This window comes from Haliotis rufescens, unplaced genomic scaffold (assembly GCF_023055435.1).
Source record: "Haliotis rufescens isolate VD_foot unplaced genomic scaffold, xgHalRufe1.0.p SCAF_9, whole genome shotgun sequence".
NCBI lineage: Eukaryota > Metazoa > Mollusca > Gastropoda > Lepetellida > Haliotidae > Haliotis > Haliotis rufescens.
Window position 1 is genome coordinate 1,155,837 of NW_025964383.1, and position 25,247 is coordinate 1,181,083.

At 40.3% G+C, this 25,247-nt stretch overlaps 1 protein-coding gene across 1 annotated transcript; it reads left to right on the forward strand.

Annotated features, from left to right (window-relative positions):
* Positions 1-13,846: 13,846 nt before the first annotated feature.
* On the forward strand, positions 13,847-19,716 carry LOC124110367 (monocarboxylate transporter 13-like). Its single transcript, XM_046469674.2, has 6 exons — positions 13,847-14,362; positions 16,378-16,521; positions 16,796-17,038; positions 17,165-17,554; positions 17,691-17,816; positions 18,433-19,716. Exons 1-6 carry the CDS (start codon positions 13,993-13,995, stop codon positions 18,633-18,635), a joined length of 1,476 nt encoding a protein of 491 aa, XP_046325630.2. The 5' UTR covers positions 13,847-13,992; the 3' UTR covers positions 18,636-19,716.
* The last annotated feature ends 5,531 nt before the right edge of the window (positions 19,717-25,247 follow it).

Below are 25,247 nucleotides of genomic sequence, written 5' to 3' on the forward strand. Positions count from 1 at the left end.
ATTGGATCAATGTGTGGGCCGCCATTGCAGAGTAAGTGCTGGTCTTTCAATACCCATAGCTATGTTGTATCCTAAGCCATATCTCTTCGGGAAAGTGAGTTTGAACTGTATGCCAGCTCCACTACGGTGTATCAGCTTCATGTGGGAGAACAACTCGAATTGAAGCAGGCATCAAGACTTTTACCACTTACGTGAAACGTTGAGCATTATATGATGACAAACCAAACCAAATTTATCGTTTCCAAGGAAAGAATTCTCTTTGCTGTGTATTGACAAAATGTCAGCGCTTACATGTTTGTTGATTTTTTATATCAAATTCAAATACAGTCAACAAAAATATGAGGCCGTGATTTCGATTCTCAAATTCCATAGAACTTACAACACATATTCTAGTTTAGACCTAGAGAGTCAGAGTCACCTCCCTTGCTCATCACGTGCATGTTCCATTTGCAGAGTAGCCACGGTTAAAATTCCTTTCTCCGTCCATCGACCCCAATTGCGCTGTTTGTAGATGTGGAAGGATATCTTTAATGCACATACTATTCGTGGGTGGATTGCTATGTAGTTAGGGGAGAGAGGGTTATGTTTTTGTAATATTCGCTGAAGATTTCTTGTGTGATTGAGTTAAAGCTTTCTTAGCTCCCCTGTTTGTCTCTTGTCCGTCGTGTTTCATCTCCACCAGAAACCACTGGATCAATGAACCTACAACTTCACATGCTTGTTCCCACCAATGATAAAACTCCGATTTGTTCAAAAGGTTTAAATCTGGTTTCCAATATTGCCGCTACGGAAGTCATAATAAGAATTATTTTTTTTGCAATTACTCCGTCATATGATCTCAAAATGGAATGAAATTTGGTACATGTGTAGTTAGTAGTGGGGATAAACATATATGTTCCGGTCCTTGTGATGTCTTTAATATTGGCCTTAATTTGACCTTTGCACTTCGACCACACTGATACATCATATGGACGTTACTTTTCCAAATGTTATTAAATTTGGTATATTTGTAGTTAGGAATTCGGCTCCAAACATTATGCCAGGTCTTTCACAATATTTTAATTTTTGATCTTGATATGTCCATTTCACTTTGACCATGTTCGAATCAAATTGTCTATATACTCACCTGGCCAGCCATATTGAAGCTAAATGTAGCCCTTACTCAGTCATTTTGGTTCAAATTGGAATGAGATGAGGTGAAACGGGTTTATCGTCATACATTAGGAATGTTTGTTAGATGTTGTTTATTAACGTAATGTATTATCAATAGACATTGTAATAAGCGAGACTCGGTGAGCTAAATACATATATTTTGTTTATCCCTTATATCTACCATCCCCATAGCCACACGCGACAACAGACAATAAAGTTCCTACATTTTACTGACACTTGTGTCCTTTAGTGTGTCCTAACTGCCATGTAGACAGAAAGACAAAGGGAATCACCTATCGAGGTTTTCAATCTGACCCCGGCTGGAGTTATAGGGGAGAAACTCCAGTCTACGAGGCATCTACATGTAAGCTCATTAAGGCATCTCGTTTGTGCGTGCGTGCGTGCGTGCGTGCGTGCGTGCGTGCGTGAGAGAGAGCGTGCATTTACATCAACATAATTGATTTGGTAATCAAAGCAGGAACATTTACTTACGACAATATTCACAACACATCATATCATTTCATGGATTAGCTTAAAAAAGGAAAAGAACAAAAAGGTCAAAATATGCATGAATTATGTAGGAACAACATAAACAACATAACTAAAGCAGTTTTTTTTCTTTGTGCTAATTGAAAACTGTTATCATGAATATTTTTTGGTTATTAGAGTTAACGTGGTCCATATTGAACCTTATTTTGACCAATATATATTATACATTTCTAATGAATAATCTCATTTTTGAAATACCTCATATGGACCCATTTTCCTGCCCACATTAACCCCAAGTGGGGCACGCGTATACATGTTGGCAGGGTTGTTTTGTTCTTTAAATCCCGAGCGCCAGGATGAGATTTAATTTCATTTCCTTTGGAAATGAGGCGGCCAGATATTGAGCCACCGACATTTGTCTCCAGGTGGAGGCTCTATCCGCTTATCCATCGAACTGGAAATTTGGAACATGTGTAGTTAGTAGTGGGTCTCCACATATGACATATGTTACGGTTTTTTAGGGGCTGTATTTTACATTTTGACCTTGTTTTGACAATTCTATTTAATTCTATTGAAGGCATATCGGATATGAAGACTTCTTCTCTTCTGAATTTGAGACTGAAGAAGTTTACCTTTGGCATGTATGTTTCTCCTCATGATGTCACGATATGTTGTTCAAATCATTGTGAGTTTGTACTCCTCTGTATTAACGTAGATGCCAACACCAATGTTTTAAGTGTCTGTCTTTGTTGACTGATGACTCTTGACTACATATACAGGTAAGCTACCATTCCCGTGGCACTAATTTTACCAATTTGATGAACATGGTTACTTAACGTAACGCTAGATACTTGAACCAGAGAAACAATGCAGAATAAATTTCCATGGTGAACCCCATAACTCATTTCCCAATAATAATAATTGGTTTCGCTCAGGTTACCTGGTAGATATGTTTGGTCAGAAAGATGTAATCTTCTATACCACTGGAGCTTCGTTCATCTGTAGCATCCTAGTTGTTCCACCTTTCCTGCCCGGACGACAGCGTGGATCACGGCAAAGAGCTGACCTCCACCTTACAGGAATATACCAACACAACAGCGGAACTATCAACGACCCTATATGATGTCCAATGAAGAATACATTCCTTACATTATGACATACGCCACTGTGACCATCTCATGAGCAATGGATAACAATTTACCCTGCAAACGATTACACAAAGGCCTTCTTCAGTCACAGATCCTTCCATCATGGTGGATATGTTGATTAGCTTTCTCTTTAGATGGCTCATGATTGTACATGTACTTGTGAATAAAACACTCCTGTTTGACATATGCATTTTCAGTAATATCTTATATGAATTTTTAATGCCACATATACATGTATCATTACCCTGAGTTTGGGTTTAACGTTATTTCAGTTATCAGGGTGTCTCAGTGTAATGTGGGAAACCCCAATGTGATGTAGGTGTTATCACTTTGGTGCTGATAAACCTTGAATCATAGTCAATGCGGATAAGGGACGCAACTCTACAAAGCAAATTGAGGTGCCTCAAGATGACTGCACCACTGGTGTCTCCACACCTGTAATGACGTGTTAATGATTATTCCAGCTGTAAACAGTATTTCGTATTGTATAAGCTAATCTTTCATACAGTACTATAAACAGGCAATGCTGAAAACCATTCGTGTTATATTGTATAATCTAATCGGGGTTTTTTTCATCTATGTGGTGTTAGTATTATGGTATGTGCCAAAACATTGATGTAACTGGGCTCGAGATTTGTAGAAACTTTTAAGGGTTAATCAGATGATTAACTATAAAAGAGCTAAACTAAAGTGTAACATTAAATCTCAATGGTGGAACTAACTCATAAGCCACAAGGATGTATTTGTTTTTGCGTCATTCAGCAGTATTCCAGGTGGCCTTCTATCAATAATGGAATCTGGTCTAGACAATCCAGTGATTCACATCATGAGCATCAATCTACGCAAATGCGACAAGATGACATGCATCAACCAAGTCACCGAGTCTGACTTCAGCATAACTTAACATCGTGAAAATAAAGTAAGACAAGTTCTATGGATGAACAACTTCCTCATTACAATTAGTGCGACGTTTCGGTGTAGATCCTAACACCTTTACCAAGCAAGTGATGGTTAGTGCTTACTTACTTACTTACTTTGGAGATTTAACGTGCGCTTTCCGACTGATGCGTATTTCGCACACGGACCCGGCCAGGCCATTTAATGTGTTTCCGAAAGGGGCGAAGGTGGTCTGTGCAACCCAAGAGGGGGGTTTTAGGGGTTGCTTATATAGAATTTGGGAATTTTGAGATTTGGAATAGATGCCGATGGGATTGGGGAGGAGAACTAAGGGAGCTGGGTATGGTGGATGTTTGTTTGTTTATGTGATTTTGATTTGGTAGGTTATTGTGTTTTTAGATGCGTTTTATTAGTTCCGTTTTTATTAAGAATACGCCTAAGGCCTTGAAGTTTTCTAGTTTATTTTGTGGGTTTAGTATTGCTTCTAGAGTTAGAGCCTTGTTTAGATTGAGGGTGGTTTTTAATGCGTTTCGATGTGTTAGGTAGTGTGTGCAGTGGATGAGTGCGTGTTCTGGGTTTCTGGTTGTTTGCAGTGTGGGCAGTTACCTGTAGTGTGTTTTTTAATTTTTTTTAGGTGGTTATTTAGGTTGGTGTGTCCTGTTTGGAGTTTAGTGATCACTCTGTCGATTTTTTTGGATGGATGGAGAATTTTGGGTTTGGTGAGTGGTTTGCTGAGCACTTTTTTGATTTGGCTATTTGAGTTTAGATATAGGTTATGCCATTTTTTGGTGATTTTTTGCTTGTTTACCCTTTTAATTTCTGATTTTGAGATGGGTAAGTTTAAGCTTATTTCTGGGATTTTGAGGGATAGTTTAGCTGCTTTATCGGCGTTTTCATTACCGTATATTCCTACGTGGGCGGGTATCCACAAGAAGGTTATTTGTTTGCCTGCCTTAGTTAGGTCGTTGGAGCTCTTAAGTACTTGATTTATTAATTTAGGTTGGTTTTTGGTATTTTTGTTTTGGAGGGCTTGCAGTCTTCTTAGGGGGTCGGTAAGTATTAGGATTTTTTTGTGTTTTTTGGATTCTTGATTATGGAGGGCTGAGGCCATGCCCATTAGTTCTGCCGTGAATATTGGTTGGTTGTTTGTGAGTCGGAAGGATTGTGTGGTTTTAGTTGGTTGTGTGGTATGGACTTCGAAACCTGTGTGTTTGGAGGTCGGATCTGAGGATCCGTCCGTGTAAATGTGACACCAATTTGGACAATTTTCGTGTATGTATGCTAGTGTGGTAGTTTTAGCTATGTTTGGGTCGGTTTGTTTATTTATTTGGCTAGCTAGTGTTGTGTCTATTTTGGGTATTTTAAGTTTAGGGGTGAAGATATTTGATTGTTTGCAGTTTTGTTTAAGATTTATAATTTGGTGTTCATTTAGGTAGTTTGTTATTCTTTGGGATATTGGGGTAAGTAAGGGGTGTTTACGAGCTAGAGCTTGGTTTTTGGGGCTGATGTTTTGGTTTATAAAGTTTTGGATGAGAGGGTTTGATTGGGACGCGGCCCAGAAATTTAAGCTTAGCTGTTCCCTGCATAGACTTAGTGGCATTTCTCCTGTTAAGGCCTGAAGTGAGGTGTAGGAGGTGCCATGTTGGGTGCGTGTAATTAGTTTGAGAGCCTGATATTGTATTGAGTCAAGTTTTTTAGATAGAGAGTTGTTTAGGGTGTTGTATATGGCGCAGCCGTAGTCTAGTTTTGATCTAATTAGTGATATGTAGAGAGAGAGGAGGGTATCTTTGGATGCTCCCCAGTTAGCTCCCTCAGATGCCTAACTGGCTCTAACTGGTTAGTGCTGAACAACATAGGTATATATACTTATTATCATAAATGTTTATACAGTAAATTGATGGGCACAGAGCTGATTAAGATAATTGGAAGCCAGTGAATAACTAATGGGACAGGGTAAACAACCACGGAAGCTGATTGGGATGATTGGTAGCCAGTGAATTAGAAGCCAGTGAATTGTCTAATGGATCTACACCGAAACGTCGCACTAATTGTAATAAAGAAGTTGTTCATCCATAGAACTTGTCTTTCTTCGTCACACAAACTTCTAAATGCCACTGAAAGAAGTAATCGTGAAAATAAATAAATCGAACGAAAATATCGCTGCTTGAATGTGAAGGCCTATCTTATGAACACATCTGTTTTTCAAATATCTTTGTAACAATTTCATTACAAGGTAACAAAAGTACATAATTATTTTTCACTTCATTTATTATCAGAAATCACAGAATGTTTATTGAACAGAGAATGAACAACCTACATCTGCATTAACAATGCCGACGAAGGATATATATATAATGAAATTATCTCGTAAAACAATCAAACAACACACTATCTGAACCCCACCAACTAGAAAATGGCACCCCCCAGGGAAGCATCCTGTCCCCCACGTTATTTAACCTTATGTTTGATGACATTTTCCCAAATCTCCTTAAAAACATAACTACAGCAAAATTCGCCGACGATATCTCATTCTGGACGTCATCAACATCAATAAAACAAACCGAAAAAGAATCAAACCAATCCTTTCGAACCTAGAACACTGGGCTTCCCAATGGGGGTTCAAAATTAATACAAAAAAAAACATCGGCTTAGTATTAAAAAAAACCTTCATGCCAAATTTATCCCCCAAACTCACACTTAATGAAGATACTATCAAATTCCAAATAGATGCAAAAAATTTAGGAGTCACATTTGACCAACACCTCACATGGGCTCCCCACATTCATAACGTGGTCAATTCCTGTCAAAAAGACATCAACCTAATGAGAGCCATCAGCGGCTCTCACTGGGGAGTTGACAAACAAACACTCATAAATATATACAAAACACTTATCCAAGCCAAAATAGACCATGCCGCTCCGGTCTTCCACTCCTTAACAGAAAACCTGGAAAAAAAGCTTAATTCAATCCAATATAAAGCCCTCAAGATAGCCCTGGGGACCAGAAATGGCACCTCCCTTAACACGCTACAAATCCTCACAGGCATCACATCAATACAACTTAAACGTCACCAATCAATACTTAACTACTGGGCTGGGGCACAGCATAACCCCATTTTCAAAGAAATAACACTGAAATACCAAAACTCTAGACAGACAGACACATCCTTAACCATAACATTCAAAAAACATAACAAACTCACAAACATAGAAAAAGGCACAATATCACTAAACTACATCCAAGACAACTGGCCGGAACACACACACATCTACACAGATGCATCATATAATACACACAACAAAATAACAGGGCTGGGTATCCATACAACACAGCCTTCACCAATCACCAAAAAATACCACTACTCAAATTATACCCATACAAATACAGCAGAATTACTAGCCATACTCCAAGCATACCACCAAGCCGAAACAACAAACCACAACAAAATCATCATTATCTCTGACTCTGACTAAATATTCACTCAAAACTAAATATGGCAAACAAAACAATAACACTAGTATGGATACCCAGCCATACAGGCATACCAGGCAATGAAATCTCAGACCAAATAGCAAAAACAGCAACAATCGACCAATCACCCACAATACAATTCCATACACGCAAAGCCGAAACAAAAACATTAATAAAACACACTATAAGAAAACAAAGCTTCCAAAATAACATACAAAAATGCAAATCAAAATGGATTTAAACACTGTTTACCACTCCAATTACTAAGTGCAAGAACTATACAAACTCCATATTAGCAGATACAATTATAAACAGAACACAAAGCAATCAAACCGATTTAAACGAAACACTCCATAAACAAAACAGACATCCAAATCCAAACTGCACCCACTGAAGACATAAACCACATATTCAACACATGTGGAAAATATAAACAACAACAAGCACTATATAACTCCCTACCGCCCATCTACAAAAACAACGTCACCATGCTATTCAAACCAAACAACCCCCCAGCCACCTACCTACAAATAGCCACTTTCATTAAAGAAACAAAGTTATCAGCAAAAATTTAGGCCATGATGATGATTTGGAGATTTTACGACCGCTTCAGCCGTCGGCTATTTCGCAGTCGGGGAAGGTGGGGAAGAAACAATAAATAATAGAGTAATAAGCATAATCACCATTCCCCAAAAACTATAAAGGTAGGGGAAAAACCTAACATAGTGAGGAGCGAAGAAATAGCAGTATCCTAGTCTTGTAATACCCTACCTAGTGTATAGCATAGTGGGCGGTAGGAGCAGTTAAGCTGCTCTTTAGTTATATGGGGTTTAATAAACAAAGAAAAAGGGGAAGAAACCTGGCGTAAGTCTAGATACGCTGGGGTGGGGAGGGGGGTTACGGTAGGACTTGGATCGTGTGTCGCGCATTCTCGCAGTGATTGATGAGCTTAGTTGTATGGTTAAATGAAAATGAGTTTGTTTAGGCTGGCTTATTGAGTTTGACCGCGCGGACGTCGGAGAAGACAGTCCGCTCTAGGAATTTCGATCCCGATCCGACCGGTAAATATTGTTTACATTTTTAGGTTGACAATTTTATTTGGGAAGTTCTAAACATTTAGGCGGTGGTTAGGGCTGTAGTTAGTGGTTATTTAGGAGACGAAGGTGGCAAGGTGGAAGGAAGGGCACGTAGGGTTTAAGGGATGGAGGCAAGGGAGCCGCTGAGGAGAAATTTAGTGAGTTTATAGTCGTTTAAGGAGAGCGGAAGATAAGATTTTTTAGTGAAGTGAGCCGTAGTGTTAGAGATGAATTGTGGGGTTAGCTGGATGCCCTGTTCTTGGATGTCTATGAGAAAGGAATTTAGATCTTGGATTGTGGAGATTTCATGTTCGAAACGTTCTTTGTTTAAGTACTGGATAATGGTAAATTTAGCTCGTTCCTGGGTGGATTTGTAGATTTTGATTCCAGGGGCTTCAAGAGTTAGTGGTGTTGGTAGCAAATAGTGGGATGAGAGAATTTGTTCAGCGTGCTGTGTAAGATGAGATGTTAGTTCGGATTCAGAAATAAAGGTTTTTTGATAGGGGTCTGTTTGAGTGGGAGTGGTAGGCAGATTAGTAGCCTTGATAGGCGAAGTGTAAGCGTCTATGGTGGTAGCTTGGGGTGGGGGGGGGGGGGTTTCAATTACCAGAGTTTGGGTTGTTTGGTCTAAACAGGGGGTATTGGGAGTGGGTGAATCTTTAGTCTGGGTAGCATGGTCGGAGAGAGGGGGGGGGGGGGGGGGGGTGTTTATTATTCGTTTCCGTTTTTTCTCCTGGGTGGGAGCGGCAGAGGGGGTGGAGGTGTGTGGGGGGGGGGGGGGGGAGATGGGGCTAGAGGGGGAGGGGTCCATAGACTGATCTGGCATGGTGCATACAGGCAAAGTTTGGGTGATAATATTCACGTGTGACGCATTGTCAGTGGCTTGAGCTTGGCTTGGTTGAGGGCGGGTGGGGTGACGAGCCGGAGCCGTATCCATGGCTGGGTCCTGGGTAATCCGTGGGGGAGAGAGGTGAGCGGGTACTCTCCTGAATCGGGGAGATTTCGGTTGGTTACCATCAAACGTGATGGTAAGCACCTTAGTGCCGGCCGACAGATCGGCGTTTAGGGAGTAGTTAGCTACCCTGTACGCTAGGAGGGGGAGTATAACTCCAACGAGTTCCCTGGGGAGGGACTTGTTTATCATCCTGTCAGATGATGACATGGCTAGGTTGGTAGCTAGGTTGATCAGCGAGGTTGATTTGCGAGTGATCACGGTGAACGTGAAAGACTCCGTGTGACGAGCTTGACGAACCAAACAGAGTGTGGTGACAACACGAACGGTGGCGGTGATTAGGCCATCCCAATCAAATTCTCTATGTAAATCTCCCTCTCCTCAGCAATACTTCAGATTCGGATCGGGATCCAAATTCTCAGCGCGGACTGTCTTCTACGACGTCCGCGCTTCAAAATCTCAGCGCGGATTGTCCCCTACGACGTCCGCGCCCCCAACTCTGCCATATCCAGACACACTAATAATATAGCCGTTTAACCAGCCACCCGCCCAATGTCAAGGACATCACTTTCACTGCCACACTCACCTGCACCAAGCCTATTCCCCCCCCCCCCCCCCCCCCCCCCCTCGGGGAAGGCCCCTGTTTATTAGCATAGGTTACCCTATCCACTTTTCATTTTTTTCTACTTAAAATTTTATTTTTCTTATTATATACTAAAACATCAGCTTAACTGATCTCTATTCTCTTTCTATCTCTCCTACCTTATATATACTCCCCTAGACCTTGGTTAACGTAGGACTTTTACAATCTCATTATGGCATCTCTCTGCCTCTTCACCCCAATCCCATCTTCTCTCCTACTTTATCCCCCTTCATTTATTATTATTCCCACTATTTATGGTTTCATAAGACCCCGTCTGCCCCGAGTGCGAAAAAGCCAGAGGTTGAAGCGCTCGTAAAATCTCCTAACTATTGCGTAAAACAAATTATTAAATTATTCCAACAGACACAAGAGATACAAAACAAACTACTTCTGGACAACAATAGACGGGGCTGACATCGACTCTATTTTCTCGGATGGCAGACCCAAATCAGCCATACGATCTACACACTTGCAATTGGGATTTTTCAATGTGAGGGAATTATTAAAAAATAAATATTAAATAAAACTTTTGTTTCAAAAACACAATTTCATGAATTCTTCCTCCACATTTATCCAAAAATCTCCCTATAGTAATAGCCACTATTTTTAGAATACTCAACTTAATTACAATGTAGCCTAAAGAAGGAGGCAACCATAAAGAAACATAAAGAAACTAATGAGATAAGAAACATCCTCCTTTTTATACCTAATGAACAGCGAAACTTATATTATAATCCACGTGGTGAAGATACAGGTGGTAATATACTAAATCCGTACGTCACACGTGTGTCGTACAAGGTTGACCTTGTTTTATTTGTTTTGATTGGAAAACAGTGACCTCTGTCACACCGAGATTACTTTTTTCATTCATAAAAATCGCGAGACATCATTCATTTAGCAACTGCAAGGCAGAACTGAAACAATCTCATGAGCGCGAGTTATATTTACAAACACTTCATTGAACCAAACAAGAAAGCCACACGCATCAAATTCGGTTTGCACTCTATATAAGTTATGCATAGAGCTTCTGCAGACATTATATAATCGAGCTATATCAATTTACAATGTACGACTACCGATCAATAGATCGAGGGTCCCCCGTGACGCACCCGACCACTTTTGCATCTTTCAATTTGATTTAACGTAAATGGATAAGCGTGGTGAAATGAAGTCAGTTTAAACTATCTGGACAGATATCTAGACTTACTTGGGATGATCCGGTTGCGCCATTAGTGCCCCATTCGAAGCGTATTTTGTGGCACTGTTTCGGGAGTTGTTTATTCACGACGGCACTACCAGATCACGCAAAGTTAACATTTCTGATACAAATCATTCGAAAACTTCGTAGAGGTGTGCCTGATTTCTGATTTTCGGCCCAAAATAGCCTAAATGTGAATAATAACATTCCCGATCTCTAGCGTAAATCGCTGTGAGTAGATCACACTTGTCCTTCCGAGCAGACTTGAGTTTCTTGATTTTCACGTCTTCGGCATAGGGTGGTACAGTTAACATGAATGTCTTTGGCGAAAACTCTGATTTCCCTCTTCCAAAATGGTACACCATATTTATTCAACCGATAGATCAAGGAAAGCGAACCATTTTGATTTCATAGACGGGACACCGGCAGTGCGAGTGACCGACTGTTGGTCCGATATTCAAAGTGCGGGGCTAATGTGACTTTTCAAATTTTCTTATAGGTTTCCTGCGTATTAACAACATGGCGCTTGAATAACCATAAGTTGAAGAAATTCTTCCAAATGGATCTTGAGCGTCAGTGCTGTTATGTTTGCAAACACAACTGCAGGCGCATGTTGTTAATGCGTATACATAGAAATGTCAACAATGCGCGTATTTGGGCATCTATCAATATTCATGCGCAACCACATTTTGCAACCGGTTTCAGTTTGGTCTGTCAACGAGCGTAAGGTGTTATGTATTTACGCTTAAATATATATTTAACGTGGGTAATAAATAAAATACCACACTCGCTCGGTCAGATTAGTCCACTCGTTTCGTAAAAAATGGTATCTAACGAGAATGATTTTGCCTACCTGGTAAACGGTATGTTTGTTTTGTTTAGAATGGCTGACGCAACATGAGATGTCCAAGTTTGAAACACTTTCTGAAGACGAATTATTTGACACTTCGCTGACGGAAAATTCTAGGCCAACTCTTCTTACGTGGGCATCCGATCGGCGATCCACAGGCACCTGAGATCTCCTCCATTTCAGAGAAATATCAATATTTTGTAAGACAGTAAGTTCCATAGCGCCCTGGGCATGCTAAGAACAATTTAAAAACTTGGTCTCGACAATGCCGATCACCATGAGGCCATTTCACAAGCAGATATGTCTTAAAATAGAAATCATCTGTCAGCTGACACACAGGTAAATTTGCAAAGAAGAGTCTGGATTGATGTAACTTTGGGCTTTGGTCGCAGGGAATATGAAAATCAACGCGATTGAACCATGAAATCAATTGTCGATGTTGGGTTTGAGATCATCACAATGACCGATCAACCAATCCCGTCCAGGGGGATTGCAAGGTAAGGGTGAGGCAAAACCCCGAATTTATGCCACTCAATGCCGGTCCTTGAAAATGTACATGTCAAAATTGCTTTCTACCAGCTTCCCGCAAAACTGTCACTGCTGGTGATTCATGTTGGTAAACATTATAACCGCTTGGCCTGAATCCTCTGCCCTAAATGATGTAAACAATTTACACAAACCATTGCCTTAGGGCAACCAGTGTCACTTTTTGTGCCATATCGGGGTAGAGGCACGTGAAATCATCAAACTCACTTGTCATAAAAATCAACAGTCCTTGATGAGTTACAACACTGACTCATCGGCGAACCAGAAAAATACTCTTCTTCGATTCAGCTGGGTTCAGATTCGACTGTCAGTCAAGTATCCTCCACTGTCACTTCTAATTTCAATCTTGCACAAAATGTAAAAACTGGCAAATCCGCCTCTTTCCAAATTTCAAATTGTTGCTAAACTTCAAGGTAATAAGTAGGTCAGGCAATTCCATGTAGTGTTGGCAGGCGGTACAGTACTACGGCAAACCAAACAGTAAGGTGGTTTCTTTCGTGTTTGGAGGGTTTATATAACCAAACTGTAATTGTTGCATTGAACAAATAGTTGTTTATGTTCTTTTGACGAATATATTTTTTACGTTACACTGTTTAAAAAAAACACAACGAAAGAAACTTACCTCCCCTTTCACAGACGAGTTCAATTCGCCTCTCATGCCATGCCGGATTACGCACTGTCTTCCTGGTACGAAGGAGTTCGATTTTAAATCGGTCATTGTAGAATGGAGACAAACGTACTGTGTTTGAAAATTAGATTAGTGTTAGACCGAATTGATAGTTTCGAAATAAAGCGTTCGGGTTCAAATTAATTTTAGAGACTATCAATTCGGTCTAACATTTATCTAATTTTCAAACACAAGTTCGTTTATGTCCTAAATATTTTATATCAAATCTTTTCAACGGTTATCAGACAATCTTGAGTATTTAACAAAGATGAGAAGTAATATTTAACCGCGCACTTTTACATCAACATAAACCTTTTCATAAGATGACAATATGAACAATTATATCAATCTCGAAGATAGTGACTGAAACTAATGTCAGGCCAGATTGTCTGAGGAATACATGTAGTCAGAGACACAGCATCCCGCACCCCAAAGTCACTTAATGAGTATAAATATTCCCCCGTATTTTTTGCCTTGTTCTTTACATAGTACATATATACTTTTGTTTTTAAAAGTCAAAGTTAATGTTAGCAAACAACTCAAGCTCTCGATCGCAAGAAAAAAAACCTGATATATGAATTATGGTATGAAAATAGAATAGTTAAAATAATGTACCTTGTTTAGTTTATGACTTACCTACCCACCTTAATGATTGGAAAAAGTAAATTACTTGTCACGGACGTACTATAGGTAACACACATTGGGGCTACAATATCTAGACCAAGCCAGAAGAAACAAGTGTGATACGTGTGGTCATGCACTTGCATTATTAAGGTATGTCCTGACATTCAAGACGCATATTCTTCTCTATAGGGTCGAGCGAAGCCACACCATCACATTTATCAATAGATGTTCCCAGTGGGAGCATTACTGGTCCTGTGTAGTTTAGTTTAGATTGGTACAATGTCTGCCGGCGATGTGGCGGATGTTACTGGTGACTTCAGAATGGGTACATGGATGTGTCGAGATGGCAACAAGGGTCCCCGTGGTCCACTAGATGATGACAATGTAAAGAGCATTCGTCACAGCCACAGGCAATGTGTCGAAGACAGCAAATCTGTGACTTTCTCTCATAAAGGTACCCGTGAAGTTACCACAAGTAAATACCGGCAGATTGGGTCGGTGGTCAGTTGTTTCGTTGCCAACATGTTTTATGGTGGTCTGGCAGCCTCGTACGGTGTCATGTACACATACATGAAGGAATCTCTTGGTGTCTCAGAGGAGGAGGTGACTTGGATAGGAGCTCTTTTTGGTGGATTTTCTGGAATTGCATGCAAGTTAAACCAATCTTCAGGATTCAGTATCTGATGCCATTAGGGTTGGGGGCATATATCGTTGTATGCGTTCATTGTTTTAAATACTTTGTACTGTCATATGGCTAGAATATTGCTGAGTGTGGCGTTTAACAACAAACAAACAAAATATACTGAACCGCAAAAGAAACGTCACCCCAAGTAACTTTGCATGAAAAGTTGTCATTTAAATATCTGGGTAATTTTTGTCAAAGTTTCTAAAATTTAACATTTCCTTGTCCGGAAAAATGAAATTTGATGATAAAAAAAACGAAATTACAATAAAGCCGATCAACCAAATGCATCACGGCAACGGACATGTTAACCTGATGCATGTGAGTTCCATGCAATTGAAATGCACACGCGTTCCCCATTTCTTGCCCTATAAAAATCCACCCAGATCAGGAAACTTTCATTCGTTATTGAATTGCTAGCACATGCCAAGATTGACAAGAAATAAGCGACACCAAACCCTTGGACGATTGTAAGCTGGACAAACCGCCCGGCAAGTAGCCAATGCATATCAAGTCCACGTAAGGACCATATACAGGCTCCAGCGACGGTGCAAGGCCACTAATACTACAGATGACCGACCACGTAGCGGAAGACCAAGGGTCACCACCCGACGTCAGGATCGTCAGATTGTGCGACAGAATCTTCAAGATCGCTTTGTTACTGCACGACAGACCATGGGGACACACCTGCGACACATTAGTGCGGACACCGTGGGTCGACGATTGACGAGCAGCCACCTCCACTGTCACAGGCCACACCGAGGACCCATTCTGACACCACGTCATCGCCGGGATCGCTTTCAGCGCAGGCAACACAGCACCAGCAACACAGCACCAGCATTGGCGCCACCAGCAATGGAGAAGAGTCCTCTTCTCAGACGAGAGCTGTTACTGTATCCCAACAGCAGATAAAAGAGAGAATCTGGTGACGCCGTGCGAAACGTTAATCAGATGCTTGTGTTGTTGAGAGAGACTCGTGGGGTGGTACGAGCATCATGCTGTGGGGTGGAATTGGTCTTGCACAGAGGGTCTGCCCTGTGGTCTTCCAGGACATCGGTCCTTGAAGAGGCAACGGTGTCAAAGCAGCTCGGTACATTGATCAAGTCTTGAGACCACACGCCATACCTCATTTGGCACGTCGCCGCAACCACGAGCTTCAGCATGATAACTCCCGTGCCCTCACTGCGAGAGCAACAAGAGATTTCCTCCAGCAGAATGGCATCAGAACCATGCAGTGTCCTGCCCTCAGTCCCGATTTAAATCCCACTGAGCACCTGCGGGACGAGATTCAAAAACGGCTGAATGACGTCCGTCCGACTTGTGGGCTCAAGTGCCTATGGCCTTCATCAACCGCCTCATCCATTCCATGTATCGACGTTGCACGGCAGTCAGCAATGCACATGGCGGACACACGAGATACTGACTTGTGATGCCATTTTCTCAGAGACTAGTGTCGTGTTTCACTATAAGAACATTTGACACTTTAATTTCAACCTTGATGATCAGTTGTGCCAAGTTTCATCTTTTTTTTATATGTATCAAAGTATGTTTACAGTGTTTGGACAAATAAGGTTTCTCATTTATCTATCCATGGTGACGTTTCTTTTGCGGTTTAGTATACGTTGTAAGTTACAATTGTAACAGCTAGCTTAAAGGGCTACAAGCGTCAAACAGTTTTTGCTTCAAGTCGTTTAAGCATCATTTTTTTGTAGGCGACCGCAAACTTTATCATGTAGATGATAAAATTGTGATTAACCCATTGTAACATCGATATATAATTTCAGTTTTACTCACGGTACTAATTATACAATATATTGACGTATACTAGAAATGGACATTAGACTACACTCGAAAACCAACCCCGGACAAACTCGCACATAAAAAGTTGACCTGTTTTGGGGTTTGAACTCAAAATAAGTTACATTAATCTGGAAACAATAGTATACAACAACAATAATCAACTCCAGTAACCTATATTCCAGCCATTCCTGGGGTAGTGTGTGTGGATGGCCTCGGGGGTCGACTTACCACGTTATTTGGAGGTTTGCTGGCCTTCACTGGCTTTATCATCGGCAGTCAGGTGAACGACCTGAATGTGTTGTACTTCGCACTCGGTGTTTTGCCAGGTCTGTATCGCATCACATCCTACTGATCAATGAATGATGTGATGGTCACGCGGGTAACTAATAAAGCCTAATAATTCTTCAGTAAATTTACAAACTAAGCATCCTCACTACTTGTAGGGAAAATAAAATATATTATCTTAAAATTGTACATTCTCCCTGATGTTTGGGGTTCTATTTCAAATAATACCTTATTTTGGAAAATCCTTCACTGGTTTTGAATACGAAGAAAATCTAAATCAAGAGAAAATATAATATTTCTTATTGCGTTACTCAGGTACTGGTGCGTGCTTTGCGTATACAGCAACCATGGTTCATGTCACCAAACAGTTTTCAAAATGGCGACCTGTAGCCGTTGGAATATCTGTAACTGGGTTAGCTGTTGGTATGTTCATGTGGCCACCATTATCAGCCGTTACTGCTGAAACGATCGGGTGGCGGGGTACATGTCTCATCAATGGTGCACTGACGCTACACTTAGTACCTTGCGCCATGTTGATAACTCCAAGAAACAGTACAAGTGAGTACAAAGTAACATCTATTAATTCCATATCTGCTCATTTAGAAATATCCATGGTCGGGACCCTTGCTATTTTATTATTATATTTAAACCAATTTCACAATGTCCTTTCACCATTTTTTAAAGATTCTTCTGATGGTCCAAGTGTCTCCTTGAGGCAGACGGTAGTCAATTGTCTCCAGGTATTCAAGATTCCAGGAACAATAACTGCCTCTATCGCTCACATCGCCTTCGGGTTCAGCTTCTACACTTTCTCCACCTTCGTTCCTGAATATGTTACAACCTCAATCTCCAGATTGACGGCAACACAAGCTGCTCTCGTAGTGACCGCCCCGGGATATGGCAGCATGGCTGGTCGTATTATATTTTCTGCCATTTCCATGGCAACTGACAAGGCTGCAAATTACATATTTCTTCTTTCAATCTGTGGGATGGGCGTCACCAATCTCTTAATTCCACTGTGTGAAAATCCGACTGCATTTTACATAAACGGGACGGTATATGGACTAGCCTTAGGTGAGATGTTCTAGCATTTTTCCTATTTTATTTGTCTTTGATTCAGAATCTCTACATAATGAAAGACTATACTGACTTATGTGACTTCATTTGTGTGTCACAAGTATTTTTTAAATGTTAAATTCATGTTTTACAGGAGGCTTTTTTGGTGTTCTCACTCTCGTGTTAGTTCAGCTGTTTGGACTTCATAACTTGTCAAAAACATTTGGCATGTTAATGATGTGCTTAGGATTTGGGGCATTTGGAGGATCACCTATACAAAGTAAGACATATAAATTGAAATCTATATAGTGTACGTTTTCTTTTGTAACTAGTTTTTAAGATATAGCAACATACCTATCATGTAGTAGACTAGATTATTGTCGGTCGAGGCGACTAAATATAATCGGCGGTCAGGCTCCATACCCCAACATGTAGCTCATGGTACAGATCACTTGTTTGTCTGCTCCAGATCCGATTACTTACAGACTGCTGATAGAACACACCAACTTAGGTACATTGCGATCATTGCACCTGAAATGTATACCTATTAATTTATGATATATATATAAAACGTAAATGCAAGAGAATAACCAGTCTTCATCGAAACAGATTCCATTTGTGGTACATAGCAAAATAGCTGTGGAAGGAAACTATATGAATGGAACACTGAAAATCAGGGATGACACCAAGGGTTCGCGAAATGGATAAGCATGTCCTGCCCTTCCCGTAGCACTCGCCATTCACACAATTTGCATACAAAAGAGAATTAGCCACACAGCGTTCTTCATCTTCATAGCAACCACTATGCGCGAACTTTAGGGTAGCAATAAGCGTACGCGATGAATAATATTTGGACAACTTCTTTTCACAAATACATATAAAATTAACTGTTGCAGGTTACCTTTCAACGATATATGACAGGAATATCCCGTTCTACCTTGCCGGGGGTTCGTTTATCCTGACGATGATGTTGATGCTGTCGGTAGTGATGAGGAAACAAATGGTGGTCTGTGGAAATCGGAGGCAATCATTCAATCTGGAAGTTGTAGGTTTTCACAACGCCGCTTTCATCACAGGCAATCAAGATGCCACGGTTTGATCTAATACCGGAAGGAAGTACACTGAATGGATACAGTCCCGCAGCTGTGTCAGGAGGCGACTCACGGGACATCAACAGTACGACTTTTTGGCAGCATACCTTGATTAATGTATCGGGGAAATAAGTATAATACTATTACACGAAATTATTATTGTCCAAGACACTGTCTCTGTAAGATATCTATACAATATTGTCTTTGCAGTATCTTTGAATTTTTTTACATATGTAGCAATGTGATTTTTAAGTAACAGTACCTGTTGTAACGGAACATATATACAGAGTTATCCGTACTATACTATCCTCGCAACTGGGTAACACAGAATTAGCCAGATCACACTATCCCCGCCACTACGGTACACATATATAGAGTTAGCCGGACTACACCGTGTATCCTAGAGAACCACGTTTTAGGTGGCTGGTACAGAGTGAGGAATGGGAGCTATTCCAGACTGAAATCCCACAAAGTTTCTTGGAACAGTTTTATACCGTGATCTGTGTTCAACTCTTTAATGCCTCACCAAGCTAAACAAAGCGAGTAAATGGAATAATGTGCTCATCTTATGTCACACGACATGGACATGTCATTGTCGTTATCATACGTTTTTATTATTAGCTCGAGTGGCCGAGACTGCATCTGTCCACCATCATATGATATCAGGATGATTCTTCTAACAATAATGAATAATCGCTCGGCTCTCTCTATAGGTATGTCAACCCTTGGCAGGTTGAGCGTGTTTTTATCCACGTATAAACAAAGGCAGATGGGACTTGTTCGAGGAGGGCACAGAACCCCTCCAACAATACCTTCGAATTTGCAGACCGTTGTCATATAGCTGGAATATTGCTCCAACAGAGCTGGTCACCGTTATGTTTGAGCATGAACACATTGTTCCTGCAGCAGCAGATCCAAAATAGCAAGCGAATATCCATGTTCGAGGCCTCCAAAGGACGTTTCTTCTGACGACCCAATTTCCATGGCAGTAATTGAATGTGCAGATTCCCTTTCAGATTTGTGTGCTAATAATGTTGATTTTTTTCAAGTGATCCACTTCATATGCTAAATAAAATTTACAATACAATTTGTGATTTGTCAGTTGATCAATGCAATCCCATAAAATGGTTTAAAAAATCATTTCCAAAAAATGAAGGTCACCCATGTATTCCAGTGAACTATTTTGGAAGCAGTTGTGGTCTGTGTCCAGCTACTGCAACCTGGTTGAAGAGTACGATGCTAGTATGTCTGGTAACATTTGTCCACGATGCCTGCACTTCATTACTTCTGATTGCCTGAATCGAAGAAAGTTATAATCAATCTAAACCCAATACTGCACCAAGGTCTGATGGCATTCGAAATCGGTTCTGTCATTACCTACTTGATGAAATCTTTGAACCTGATTTTGGACACATCGGAAGTTCCTCCATGGTTATGCAAAGGACGTGCATTACTTCTTGAAAAGGTGATCAGACTGACCCCCAAACCTACCTCCCCATTACACGTCTCAACACAATTTACAAACGAAGAGCCTTTGGAAATAGTGTCATCCTAAAGCTCTTCCAATGACATAATGTACAGAAGGGAGCAAGCAAGGTTTGTTGGGGAAGGACCAACTTTTGGTAAAAATGTGATCCTGGAGGACGCTCAAACATACCCCGGAAGCCTCTCCATGTGCTGGATTGACTACAGAAAGGCATATCACTCAGCCCCTTACAACAGGATTTTGAGGTGACTACAGTGTATTGACCTTCCTGAGCATTAGGCATGATCATTACCTTGTTGTAGATATCTCTGTGGCCGGATACATTGGTAGTTACGTCACACTGGAGTGGTACGTTGTTGTAGATATCTCTGTGGCCTGATACATTGGTAGTTACGTCACACTGGAGTGGTACCTTGTTGTAGATATCTCTGTGGCCTGATACATTGGTAGTTACGTCACACTGGAGTGGTACCTTGTTGTAGATATCTCTGTGGCCTGATACATTGGTAGTTACGTCACACTGGAGTGATACCTTGTTGTAGATATCTCTGTGGCCTGATACATTGGTAGTTACGTCACACTGGAGTGATACCTTGTTGTAGATATCTCTGTGGCCTGATACATTGGTAGTTACGTCACACTGGAGTGATACCTTGTTGTAGATATCTCTGTGGCCTGATACATTGGTAGTTACGTCACACTGGAGTGGTACCTTGTTGTAGATATCTCTGTGGCCTGATACATTGGTAGTTACGTCAAACTGGAGTGGTACCTTGTTGTAGATATCTCTGTGGCCTGATACATTGGTAGTTACGTCACACTGGAGTGGTACCTTGTTGTAGATATCTCTGTGGCCTGATACATTGGTAGTTACGTCACACTGGAGTGGTACCTTGTTGTAGATATCTCTGTGGCCTGATACATTGGTAGTTACGTCACACTGGAGTGGTACCTTGTTGTAGATATCTCTGTGGCCTGATACATTGGTAGTTACGTCACACTGGAGTGGTACCTTGTTGTAGATATCTCTGTGGCCTGATACATTGGTAGTTACGTCACACTGGAGTGGTACCTTGTTGTAGATATCTCTGTGGCCTGATACATTGGTAGTTACGTCACACTGGAGTGATACCTTGTTGTAGATATCTCTGTGGCCGGATACATTGGTAGTTACGTCACACTGGAGTGATACCTTGTTGTAGATATACATGTGGCCGGATACATTGGTAGTTACGTCACACTGGAGTGATACCTTGTTGTAGATATCTCTGTGGCCTGATACATTGGTACACACTGGAGTGGTACCTTGTAAATTTCTCTGTGGCCATATACATTGGTAGTTACGTCACACTGGAGTGATACCTTGTTGTAGATATCTCTGTGGCCTGATACATTGGTACACACTGGAGTGGTACCTTGTAAATTTCTCTGTGGCCTGATACATTGGTAGTTACGTCACACTGGAGTGATACCTTGTTGTAGATATACATGTGGCCGGATACATTGGTAGTTACGTCACACTGGAGTGATACCTTGTTGTAGATATCTCTGTGGCCTGATACATTGGTAGTTACGTCACACTGGAGTGATACCTTGTTGTAGATATACATGTGGCCGGATACATTGGTAGTTACGTCACACTGGAGTGATACCTTGTTGTAGATATCTCTGTGGCCTGATACATTGGTACACACTGGAGTGGTACCTTGTAAATTTCTCTGTGGCCATATACATTGGTAGTTACGTCACACTGGAGTGATACCTTGTTGTAGATATCTCTGTGGCCTGATATATTCCGGCCCATTTTGTCATCTGCAGATTCCGGCCGATTTGGTCATGATGTGTATATTCTAGCCTATTTGGTCATGATGTGTATATTCTTGCCCATTTGGTCATGATGTGCATATTCCGGCCCATTTGGACATGATGTGTATATTCCAGCCAATTTGGTCATGATGTGTATATTCCGGCCCATTTGGTCATGATGTGTATATTCCGGCCAATTTGGTCATGATGTGTATATTTCAGCCAATTTGGTCATGTGCATATTCCGGCCTATATGGTTATGTGTAGATTCCGGCCCATTTGGTCATGATGTGTATATTCCGGCCCATTTGGTCATGATGTGTATATTCCGGCCAATTTGGTCATGATGTGTATATTTCAGCCAATTTGGTCATGTGCATATTCCGGCCTATATGGTTATGTGTAGATTCCTGCCCATTTGGTCATGATGTGTATATTCCGGCCCATTTGGTCATGATGTGTATATTCCGGCCCATTTGGTCATGATATGTATATTCCGGCCCATTTGGTCATAATGTGTTTATTCCGGCCCATTTGGTCATGATGTGTATATTCCGGCCCATTTGGTCATAATGTGTATATTCCGGCCCATTTGGTCATGATATGTATATTCCGGCCCATTTGGTCATAATGTGTATATTCCGGCCCATTTGGTCATGATGTGTATATTCCGGCCCATTTGTTATAATGTGTATATTCTGGCCCATTTGGTCATGATATGTATATTCCGGCCCATTTGGTCATGATGTGTATATTCCAGCCAATTTGGTCATGATGTGTATATTCCAGCCAATTTGGTCATGATGTGTATATTCCGGCCCATTTGGTCATGATGTGTATATTCCGGCCCATTTGGTCATGATGTGTATATTCCGGCCCATTTGGTCATGATGTGTATATTCCGGCTCGAAGTGAACTTTCCGCTATAATGGATAGTGTTTACAAAATCACGTTTCAGGTACACCGGTTATGAGACGCCTGTAACATCAAGTATATTTTAAACTTAGTTGCGATACATATATCCTTGAATTCCTCATACATTTTAGAATAAAATGACCAATGGTCTTTGTCACCAATACAAAGTGTCTAGATGAAACAAGCAAAATAAGTGTAGCATTTTCTCCTATTTTGAGCTATCCATTCGTCTATTCGTTCAAGATATTGGCTCAACATTTTCAGAATATGCATGGGAAGAGAATCGTAGGAAGAATTAGGTAATTTAAGATAGATACAATGCTATGATTTGATATTTTCAACAGAAAATGTCAAAGTTACCGTCCTGTGTGACGCCATGACTGACGCAAAATCACGCACAACGACAACGGTATTTATCGGAATTTCTGACTATTTCCGTTGCTTTCAATAACAATTATAACAACAAGTAACAGTACATAGATTGTCAGAATGTTTCTGATTACCTACATGTCACATTTATGTATATACAATCGCTGACTCAACGAAAGTACCCTCGTAGATTCCCGCGTACTGATGACAGTGAACACGCAATTTTGTGATGTCATACGTCAACATTGCTGTACATATTTGGTAATATCTTTGAGGTGAATGTCCTTTAATGAGAGTGCACACGATCATTGTATCATGCTGTTTACAGTTTCAGTTATAAAGTAGAATTTGCATATTTTTATACATTTTTTCACACAATTAATTGCACTTTGGATATTTGTCAATGTTCAAAATGATATCATACGTAAATATAGGCCACAACATGTATGAACGAACCTTTGATAATCTCCTGTTTGTTTTAACATTGTTTACATAAGAATCGATAGGTTTATAGTGTCGAATACGATATCTTTTTCCTTACAAGTGTTACAAGATGAAGTGTAAGTGTAACTGCAGCATGTACGTATTTCTTTGAATGTTTAATAGTCAATATTATAAGTTCTTATAACCAATGCCCATGAATATCCCTTTCATTTTATTTTACAACTAAACTGAATACACTCCTTTAACAAAATGGATAATATGTTTCGTTAAAATATATGCACACATTTCTGAAAGAATTGTCTTGGCCTTGGAATTGTCTTTTTATGTCGTTTAATACACAGAACAGTGATATCTAACGATTCGCCAGGTGCGCGTTAGTCATAAACAATTTACGAATTATTCCTCTCATTTTGCATTATATAATCAATTCGTTCATTCTTTTTTTCAATATTGTGATCACAGGATATTTTTAAACTGTTTACTTTATTTCTCCAGGAATAAAAAAATGTGTAAAAACAAAACCAATGCCAGGTACCCTGTTCACGGGTTCAACCTTATACGATTATCCTGATATTTCTATACCCATAGAGCTTTCGTCGCATCTTTTATTGTGTGATTCTGAGACGAGATGAAGAGAAACAATAACATCATAATGAACAAATATATGTCCAATATTGAATGTAATTTTGGTTGTTTTGTAATATTCTTTTGGTTATTTCATTACGTAAATTGATGCCGAACAGGGGCGTGTCTTAAGATACACGATAAACTATCTAATTGTTTACATATTAAAGCCATTATTTACTTTGTGAAAGCAGTCATTTTATGTTGTCTCAAAAAAGCGTCAAATTCCGTTTTACACATCGAGATTTTCCATACCATGAACGAACATTTCGGGAGATATATATTAATCAAAATACCAGTGTCGTCTTTCCCCGACGTTATCAAAGACATGAAACCAGACATGACGCCAAAAGGAATGGTGTTGTTTTGTTGGTATTTAATTACATTTGATGATAAGGCTAGTGCTCTATTAATAATGGTGCAACATAAGTCAAATTACACTTGCACAATCAGGAGAATGTTGGTATCTAAGGACTAAGTTAAAGGGTAGATAAGGCCATCCATTTCTCTATAACCTCTTTTAAATGAAGGACGATTTCAACATTTCTTATGGTATTTTTTATAACTAAACGTATACAGTTTCAATATCGATATTTGTGTTGGAATAGTTTGGTTCCTCGTGAACAAAACACCACGAAAATATACTCTTCAAAAAAAGAAACTTGACATAGATGTAAAGCCACTTTTTGCCAAATATCTAAAATAATTACATTCAATAAGAACCAAATAAGTCAAACAGAAAGATGATGTGTCTATAATTCGCGAAAACACATGCAAAGCACATAAACGTAGCGTTTGGGGATCAATTTTACAGCTTCATCCAAACGCAACCGCCTGTAAAAAACGTGCAGCACAGGATCCTGCATTTAGGCATGCAGGCCCCCTGCTGAATGGGTATAAAAATCCACATCAACGGCTGTTCATACAGTCCTTATAACGGCAGTAGAGGCGGTGACAGAATGCCAAGACTGAATGC

Coding starts and splice junctions, on each gene's coding strand:
- LOC124110367 (XM_046469674.2), top strand. CDS start 13,993: ATGTCTGCCGGCGATGTGGCGGATGTTACTGGTGACTTCAGAATGGGT. Junction 14,363..16,377: donor TGGATTTTCTGGAATTGCAT/GCAAGTTAAACC, acceptor CCTATATTCCAG/CCATTCCTGGGGTAGTGTGT. Junction 17,817..18,432: donor TGGAGGATCACCTATACAAA/GTAAGACATATA, acceptor TAACTGTTGCAG/GTTACCTTTCAACGATATAT.